The 9,432-nt window shown below is 44.1% G+C and overlaps 1 protein-coding gene across 7 annotated transcripts in view; it reads right to left on the reverse strand.

Moving 5' to 3' along the window:
• Positions 1–2,617: 2,617 nt before the first annotated feature.
• Positions 2,618–9,432, reverse strand: part of igf2bp3 (insulin-like growth factor 2 mRNA binding protein 3) — an 18,568-nt gene continuing 11,753 nt past the window's right edge. The window contains exons 5-15 of one of the 7 annotated variants that reach the window (XM_008296754.1): positions 8,595–8,910; positions 8,343–8,477; positions 7,733–7,855; positions 7,417–7,552; positions 6,540–6,634; positions 5,927–5,942; positions 5,078–5,197; positions 4,857–4,931; positions 4,435–4,566; positions 4,163–4,276; positions 2,618–2,727 (exon numbers count right to left, since the gene is read on the reverse strand). In XM_008296754.1, coding sequence (XP_008294976.1) covers positions 2,626–2,727; positions 4,163–4,276; positions 4,435–4,566; positions 4,857–4,931; positions 5,078–5,197; positions 5,927–5,942; positions 6,540–6,634; positions 7,417–7,552; positions 7,733–7,855; positions 8,343–8,477; positions 8,595–8,910 — 1,364 coding nt within the window. In that variant the 3' untranslated portion in view covers positions 2,618–2,625. Of the gene's footprint in view, positions 2,728–4,162; positions 4,277–4,434; positions 4,567–4,856; positions 4,932–5,077; positions 5,215–5,926; positions 5,943–6,219; positions 6,226–6,245; positions 6,315–6,498; positions 6,635–7,416; positions 7,553–7,732; positions 7,856–8,342; positions 8,478–8,594; positions 8,911–9,432 lie in introns of all 7 variants that reach the window. The other 6 variants (XM_008296753.1, XM_008296748.1, XM_008296752.1 and 3 more) reach the window with 6 other exon arrangements.

A 9,432-nucleotide genomic window follows, 5' to 3' on the forward strand; every position in this document is an offset into this window, starting at 1 on the left:
AAAAAAAAAAAAACCCAAGCAAAAAGTTCAAATACATGTAAGCCACACCACCAAAAATAGAAAGCAGAAAGAAATAACCATTGTTTGAAGGTTTCAATTAAGCCAAAAAGGAGTATATATAAACACTGGCAAAAAGAAATTACTTTTTTTTTTTGATCACTTTCGATTATTCTCTCGATTCTAAAGAGTTCATGATTTTTTTTTTTTCGATTCTTAACTCGGGGGGGAAGCATTGAGGGGGGATGGGGAAGGAAGGAGGCGAAAAAGGGAGGGTAAATTCTAACAAATAGAAGAATGCCTCTACTTCAAATACGTGTCTAAAGAGGTAGATCAAAACAAACTGGAGGAGGGGGGAGGGAGGGAAGGAGGAAGCGGTGGAGGGGGGGAAATAGGGGAAATGTCGGGGAGAATTTTAAGTATCACTTGTGCCCCTCAGTTAAGCGCGGTGTTGGAAAGGCGCGCCCAGGTAAGAAAGAAATTTGGGGGGAGGAGGAGGAGGAGGAGGAGGAAGGGGAGGACTGAGGTATCAGTGCGCGCTGGCGCTCAGTGGGGGCAGGTGGGGGTGCCTAGTGCCACAACCACCCCCCCCACCCCCTCAGCTGAGGTAGACGGCGTTCTACTGAGGAAGCATGGATACACTCGAGCACTTTTACCACAATCAACATATTTACATTCGGCATGGAAACAAATGAAATAAATCGTATACTTTTAAGTTTTGGATTCCTTTCTTCTTCTTCATCTCTTTTTTTTTTTTTTTTCAGTCAGGGTTCATTCAGTATTTTATGTGTGCCTTCATCTGGCTTGTTTTCCCTGTATGAACAACAAAATGAAACATCAAGTACATTTGTGGGTTACAGAGAATGTCCTTTTTTCTTTTTTTAAATCATTTTCCTAAAGCGCAAAAAAAAAAAAAAAAAAAAAGATATATGCATCTATCAGTGTGACTCCCCCTACCCTCACCATGCAGTGAATGACGTTAACATCGACTTAATGGCCTGGCTACAAGGGCCACTCCGAACTGACAAAGCTTGCTCTATGAAAATAAACCTAGTTGGGCTTGGACCTTGCTAAGACACTATCATCAAGAAGGTGGCAGATGGCCTGGGAACAGAACAGACCAAAAACAGATGCTCTGCTGACTCGAGGACAGCTACAGGGAGGACCCATTACAGGTTGCCCCTACAGCACCCTGACCACAGCCCTCGCAGGAAGGCGAAAAGGAAATTTTGACAAATTAAAGTACCATTACCAATAACAATGTCAATCCCAAAACTAAATGGCATTGCTGCGATTATGTACGGTTGGCATTATTTGCATGTCTTAGTTGTTTAGTACTTTTTTTTTTTTTTTTCCCAGAAGATGGTGGACCCTCAGGGGAAAAACTGAGGCGATTTTCTCTCGATACTCCTGTCAGCCGCCAGCTGAGGGGGCGCCAACTCGTGCTCCGGGGCTGCTATGTACAAATAGACTTTATGTACAGGGTCATCTTAAGTCACACATACACATGTACAATGCCACCTAAAGCACCAGAGTTGAAGGCAAGGTCAGTTGGCAGCTGACCAAATTTTAAATTTTCTTAAAAAAATAAAAATGTTCAAAGACTATCAGCTTTATAAAGTATACAAAATACCACAAAAGCAAAATAAAAAAGAAAGGAACATTTTTTTCCATATATATTTATATATATATATATATTTATATATATATAATCATTTTTCTTTTCTCTTCTGAGGTACTTGATCCTGAGGTAGTTAAGTAAAATGCATATTAAATTGGTTTTCCTGGGCAGCAGCAGTTCGGCACCATTTCCCTAAGTGTCAGTCATGGCGCTGCCCTCACCTCTAAATATATATATTCATCTATGTATATAGGTCTATCTATAAAATGCATCCGAATTTATAAAATGCCACTATCATTACAAGGGCAGGACGCCCAATATAATCCACCCTTTCAGGGGTCCTGTCCTAAAACAAGAATCTTTCCCTAATCACGGCCCACCCAATCTGAGCCAACCCTCCCCCCAAATAAACCTCTCTGTTGATCCGACCAGGACCTCGATAGCAATGCCTTTTCTTTTCCACAGAAAACTCATGAGAAAGCTTCATCAACCAATTAAACACTAAAAAAGAAAAAACAGGTGTTAACTAAATCTGAAGTCAACCAAAAACATCTTGTCATGTTTGAAGTACCACACCAAGGAGGTGATAGGAGGGGGATCCTTATGTCTTCTTTGTGTTTCTAGTGTAGAAAGAGAACAAAAACAGGGAGAGAGAGAGAAAAAAAAAAAAATCTATAAAAATTTTCACACACCCGTGGGGGGAGGAGAGCGGTCGAGGGGTGTGTACATGTGAGGGCAGGTGACGTTGGTGGGAGCCCTCAGAAGTACATTCTCACAGAGATGCAGAGAGGGTGGAGCTTTAGAGGCGCAGGGTCTCTAATTAGCCACAACTTGAAAGTCCTTCAAGTAAGGAGGGGTGGATGTTTGGTTGAGTTCTGATAACCTTTAACCCCTGAGATGAGCGTTAGGACCCTCTGTCTTATTCTCCCCCTGGACTCTGCTGCATCTGTCCTTCTGTCGAGTCTTCTGGCAGATTCAGTCACCATTCCTCCAGGTCCGCTGGCTCTTTACTTCCTGCGGGGCAGTGGAGGTTGGGCTCCGGGTGCGGGCTTCGGCTGCTGCTGCCTCCTCACCTGGGCCAGGATCTCCTGAATCTTTCTCTGGGCCAGCTGGAGGACACGAGGAGAACATGTTTACAACAAACCAGAGAATAAAGTTACTAAATTGAGAGGATGCCGTGGTATCTTCTAGTAATGCCTTAAGGCCAAGTCACACTTTTGACATCCACAAGGGTGCTTTAAACAAATCATTGGTACGAGAGACTGAGGAGATTCTTGGCCATCCACAGCTTTATAATTAACAGATTTGTAATTGATGTAGTCACTGCTGGACTATAGAGGTGCTTTGATTTGTACCTGCTTTCCATCGAAGCAGCCTAAACACAGCAGCCAAACTCTCGTGCCTAATGTGCTCGGAAATAGTCACGGACGCGGTGCTACAGACCTATCCATAAGCAGCAAGTAGAGTCTAGAAAAATTGCCCCGCGAGTTTTTCTATACTTGATAAGCGGGGCAATGTGAGAATATAAGCAGCCCAATTGTAATATGAACAAAGCCACATGAGTGTGATTGTCCTGTGCACAAGAAAGTTACCCTTTATGGTCGGTCACTGTTCTTCTCCCCCAGGCAGGGGATAACAGCCGACATGCTACACAAGACCTCTGAATGAACACTCAGTTTCTGGGTGGTTTTGCTCCACTCATTTTTTCCCAACATAAAGTTCTACACCTCCAGCGAAACAGCACAACCATGGCTAGAAGTAGAGACAACTCAGAAACATCTTCTGTGCAGTATGTCAGTCTGAAAAACTGAAAGGTGAACTTTGATATTTTACACACACAAAAAAAAAATGGGGACAAAAATCTGGTATAACATTTTTTTTTAAAGTGCCCACAGGTGTTAAAAATTCTGGCTCTACACAGACTTTTTACTACATGATTTTTTTGTTGTTCTTCTACTTGTCACTTATGTGCTGTGAATACACATCCTGCAGTTCAACTGATACTGGCTCCACAGAGCAGCTAATTTTTGGGGTCGTTTTTGTTATAGAGTCTGGTGTAAACTTTATTTTTGCCAATTTTTAAAATGAGACAAGTGATTTTGATGGAACAATCTGAAGTTTAGACTTTGGTTTAGTTCTCTGATAAACAAGCATGACATGAGTAGTTCAAGAACCACCGGAAAGGTGACAATACGACAAATCTTTTCATTTTCACAGCTTCTGGCTCAGTTAAATGGATCATTTTGACTTTTTTTTTTTTTAATGAGAACATATCTTTCAGACTTGCTGGCAGGTTTTTGGGTCCAGAGGACACAGCAGTACATTTAAATAGCTGAATATCTATAGGTTGATTTTGGCTATGGCCAAATATGCACAGAAAGACCAAGTATAGTTGGTATAGGATCTTACTATATGGCCATTTATTCTGTTAAACAGAGACTGAGAAGCAACAATGCATTCATTCTGTGCCTGTAGGAAGTCAAATCCAGTGCTTTCTGTCTTACTCAGATACTGTTTTTTGTTTTTTTTCTTTCCATGACCCACCTGGCATGCAAAGAAGTGTCCACTGATCTTGACTATAACCTGATCATTCTCATCAGGCGTCTGGTCCCGGGGCACCACCACTTCTGCACAGGTCAAGTTCTGCAGTTCGTTTACCTGCAGCAGCAATAAAGACATGAAAACAAACAGGTGTAAAGACGTGAATAACGCCACCGCTATTTGAAGCCTAAATCTTCATTTGTTGGAATACGCAAAATTCTGGCTTGAATTTGTGCAACTAGTGCAGTGATTTATGAGTCAGTGTCCTTGTTTACCGTTTTTCCACCCTTCCCAATGACTCGTCCAGCAGCACAGGAGGGAACCTTGATGTGAGCCTCCAGCTTCACCTCTTCTTTGGGTCCAAAGAAATTCTCTTCCTTCAGCTTGCCAAAGATACGACACTGAGCCTGCAGCCAGACAGGTTCAAGTACAGATTACTCAGGCTGCATTTAGGAAACGGAACCGTTATTTTTTTCTTTTTTTAAACATAAAGTGGAGGCAAAACGTATTCCTTTGCCGACTGTAACAATCCTCTAACAGCCAAATAAACACCAGATATGAAACAAAATAGCATGACTTAATAAATCCAAGTCCTTGTAAGCAGCTGCTGCCATTAAATTTAACAATGCGACTTCAGTCTTTTATTTCTACCGCCCAGCGTCTCTTGTACCCTCACAGCCAAATAAAAGCACAACACCTTAAACTGAGCCTCCGGTGGTCCAATGATGATGACCATCCTCTGCTTGGCATCCATTCCTTCCGCAGGTGCAATCTGAAGGAGGGCAGACGCACAGCATTAAAAAACGGCAACCCTCACTTACGCTTCCAACTCCTATCCATCAAGTGACAAGAGGAAGACAGCTGGCGTCGACACGTTATCATTGAGATTCAGAATTCCACCGCCTGTCCGTCACTCACCTTGATTGAGGCTCCGGCAAAGTGTGACAGCTGTTTGATGTGTTGACCCTGTTTTCCAATGATGGCTCCCACCGCAAGTGCAGGAATGAACAGGTGAACCGTCTCCGACTCGGGGTGTCCCTGCTGGGTATAAACACCTTAGTACCGCTGTGACCGGGAGACGATCACACAGACAGTAACGGCGGAACCATTTGCTCGACAACAGCAAAACCAATGCGCAAAAATGCAGACGGTGGATCGAGCAAAAGCTGATAAATTCTTAAAGTGACACCGGAGCTTTCGCCGTCCTCTTGAGAACAGCAGTTTGTCAGGTGGCATATCTGTCCGCGCAGATACGCCGTTATAATATCCAGTGGGAGGTTTTTTTTTTTTTAAACAATGCTGGGTTGTTACTCAATTCTGATGAAGAGCAAACAGCCGGTTCCCCAAACCAGTCCTGGTTCGGTTTACGCTGCCCACATCAGAATGGTTGTAAAACATTCTCAGTCCCATTCTGTTGTCAAATGCCACAACATTAGTTTGTCACATGCAACAGTTTAGCAGTAACCTATTAAACTCCAAATAAAAACCCATCTGGTGGACAGTGGTTCACAGATACGAAGCTCCATGTTTCGCCATTAATCCCCATAAAGGGAGAGTGTCATATAAACGTGATTATTTACAGATGCCTTAATTGCAAACTGCTAGAACACATCACTTGTTCTTAGTGAGTGTGGTTGACTTGAGGGGGAGTGTGCTGCCTCGTCAAAAACGGAACAACAGGTAGCGCTTGTTGATTTTGGATTGAACCCAATTTTCCAGTCAATATGTCAGCTGAGGGCACACTAACAACCTGCTTTGGCAGCCTACAAAATCTGGGGAAGGGCTTTTGGTACCGAGGATGTTGTACTCGCTGTTCCAATGTCCGCCTTCCTAAACAACTGCAAAACTTTGTATTGGGCTGAAGTGACGCTAAATCATCTGGTGAAACAAACAAACAAAAAAAGATCGCCCTTCAGGACTTGTGTCTCTGCATCCACCTGGTGAACTGCAGGCACATCGGGGCCTGACTAAATGTCAAAGAGCAGTGGGCAGCTGGAGGAGAACTTGGATGGAGCAAACCCTACGCCCCTAATCCCGCAGCGAGCAGCCACAAGCCGTGCAAAGCACTTTGGGATGGGTGACTTACAGCGAGGGGCTGGCTGCTCGCCGACAGCACAGAAGCCCAAAATGGCCCCTCACCCCCATAAGGGCTGCACTAAAGGGGAAAAAGAAACATGAAACTGAGCAGCTAAAGACTGAATCTGTGCTTTTGTCTGAATCAGTTTTCACGAGCCTGCCCCAGAGATGCAGCATATCAAGTCAAAAAATAAAAACACAGCCAGTCCTGGGTTTGTCTAACGTCGTGTATGGGGCAAGCAGGATGCAACGGAGGCCGTCACTTACTCCGAATGACGAGCATCCGCCGTGGGCTCCAGGAGGCGGGAGGCTGGACATGGAGGGACCCATGCCTGGTGCTCCGCTGGGGAACAGGCCCAAAGCGTTCAGGTTCAAGCCTGGAATCAGGTTGGACTGGAGCTGGAGAGAAATGAGAACATTTCTATCAACACGATTTGCATCAATTTGTACGCTTGCTCTCCAACGCCGCTAACTCATTAAAAGTCATTCCTTTAGCATGTGAACAATACAAAATTGCAAAGTTTTCAATTTTCTGAACTGAACATCACGGATAATCTCAGAGTAACAGCAGCTCGAGTTCAGCAGGGATGTTTACAAAGACTCAGAATATCACAATGGAAGCCTCCTTCCTGATTCTGAGTACATTTGATTCATTGTCCATCTTGTAAACAACATGCCCACTGTTATTTTCCAGATGCAGCTTTCACATTACCTGTAAGCTGAGGAGGAACTGACGCTGAATATTAATCTAAATATTCTTGTTTTACAGTCATTCCCCGATATTCGAATTTCCTAGAAAAACTGAAATCTTTCCTTCAGACTGAAACAAACCTGTTTAAACAGGATTTTCCTGCAAAAAAAAACCCACTATCACAGGTTTTGTTGTTTTTTTTGTTGTTGTGTTTTTTTTTTTAAATGTGAGGTTTTACATGACAATTCAGGATATCACAGTGTTATCATGGCAGCTGTGTTCCCAGATCACTGCTGTGGATGTAAACACCAATAACTGATTTCCTTCCTAAAAACTGTTTTCTGGTCGTCTGGATTAGCATTTTTCTATCAGTAACAAGCTGTCCATGTCATTTTTAAAGCAGCAGTACTTTCCATCATCACATAAAATTTCCCAGGAATGCTTTTATTTCTTTTTGTTCCTTTGCTAAGTTAGTGCTGAAGAAGCTTACGTTCATAGCAGCCATGTCGCTGTCATACGATTCCCGGAGCTTCTTCATCATTTCCTCTTCGGCTTTTGCGCACGCATCGAGGGTGCCCTTCACTGTGACGGTCCGCTCTGGGTTGTACATGGTCAGGTCCTGGAGACTGGACAGAACAATGAGGCGGGTGAGCAGGGGCCAGCAGAGCAGCGTTCCTTATATAGAGCACGAATCGACATCGCAGCAAATACTACTACAGCATTAAAAATGTATGCCGTACACTCTGGCACCTTTCTGAATTGCCTGCTACAAACAGTGTCAACAAGAAGGTGTCAAACAGGCTCACGGTGAGATTGTGATCTTGGTCCCCGTGTCCACCTCAATTTTCTTCAAGTTGCGTCCTTCTTTCCCTATTAATCTTCCTACAAAGTTGTTGTGTGCAAGGATCTTCAGTGGGATCTCCTCGGTGCTGCATGAGACAGAGAGGACGTTAAAGGCCTGAGCAAATACTAATCAGTTTATAGACATGACCTGCTCGTATTTGTCTAAATGGCTACACTGGAAGGTGGAGCAAAAAGCCAAAGATCATGTGAGGGGGGAAGAGATGGAATATTGTTTGAAAGTGTGAGCCGATAAGCCTTTCTGAAGAGGCTGACTGCAGCTTCAGTGTGCCACACAAAAGAGTTTGTATTCCGCGTACAAGCTGTTTAAAGTTATTTTTTGGTCTAAGCTTTTACAGATACAACTATGAAGTCATCAGTCTTTATCGTCAGTCACACATTTCTGCAAATTATAAAGTAAATAACTGTACATCACAGCACGCGTGATTCACCTTCACTGTACGAATTGTGATAAACTATTGGGCAAAATGCATGTTTAACAAGTTTACTTTCATAACTTCACTCCAAGAATTAACTTAGGTTTGATTTACTCTTGGTAACAAAAAGAAAACTCACAACTTTGTGTCAAGAGCTTCCTTCTGCATGATCTCCATGATGGTTCTGCAAGCGTTCGAACAGCCTTCAGGCGTGGAGTGAATTGTGATGGGCTTCTCTGCTGCACCTGCGTTTTCTTTCCTATGGATGTCAATCCTGGCGTAGAGAAGAAGCTCACATCAGCCCACCTTAAGCACGGGTCAAGAGTGCACCCCAGGAAGGGAGTCATTCACTTGCAATGCGCAGTTTAATTCCTGACCTCCGTGTACGTACTTTGAGTGGGTCTGTTTGGTGATGTTGCGGATAGTGGCGCCTTCCTTGCCAATGATGGCTCCTACAAACTGCGTTGGGACCAGCAAGCGGAGCGGGACCTCTGACTGCGTTTTGGGCCGAGCACCCAGACTTGGAGAGCCGGAGCGAGGCGGTCCGCGGGTGTTGAAGCCTCTCCTGCCCCCCACCGAAGGACCCTCCGGTGCAGCCGTCTCATCTGGGATATAGGACACTTTCAAGGCATAGTTCTCCATCATAGATCCATTCAGCTTCTCCATTGCCCTGAAGACAATAAAAGACACATCAGTCTCTGTGAAATCTCTTGATTGCCACTGAGTGGGTATGATTTAACAGCACAGGAAGGCTTTTAGACAGGAGTCATGCAGTGAACTGGTCTGAGTGGCTCAACTGCCAAACAAATTTCACTTGAGACCAAAGATTCAGGTTTGATTTCTTTCCCGTATTAATGGGAGAATCAAAAGGAGCGGAGACGCTGAAACAAAAAGAGGCTTGTACACAAACTGATGCGGTTCAGGTCTTAAGTGACGAGGAAAGAGGAACTCCACTCAACACGTCCAACAAGCTCTGGTGCAGCGGCCATCACATGACGTCTCCTGTCATGAGCCGCAGCAAATTCACAGTAATCTAATCTTGGCATCACGCTTGATACAGGTCTCCCCTGTTAGCCTCAAGGATTTAGATTTTTAGTGAATCAATCAATTATGCCTGGAGACTCCTTTAACCACTCGTGCAGAGAGCAACATTGTAGTACGATTCATGTACACCAGGGGGCACCAGATGGCTAATTTAACCCCCTCCCTCTCCAACACACACACACACA

The sequence above is a fragment of the Stegastes partitus genome, unplaced genomic scaffold, assembly GCF_000690725.1.
Source record: "Stegastes partitus isolate 25-593 unplaced genomic scaffold, Stegastes_partitus-1.0.2 Scaffold1150, whole genome shotgun sequence".
In the NCBI taxonomy this organism is placed as follows: domain Eukaryota; kingdom Metazoa; phylum Chordata; class Actinopteri; family Pomacentridae; genus Stegastes; species Stegastes partitus.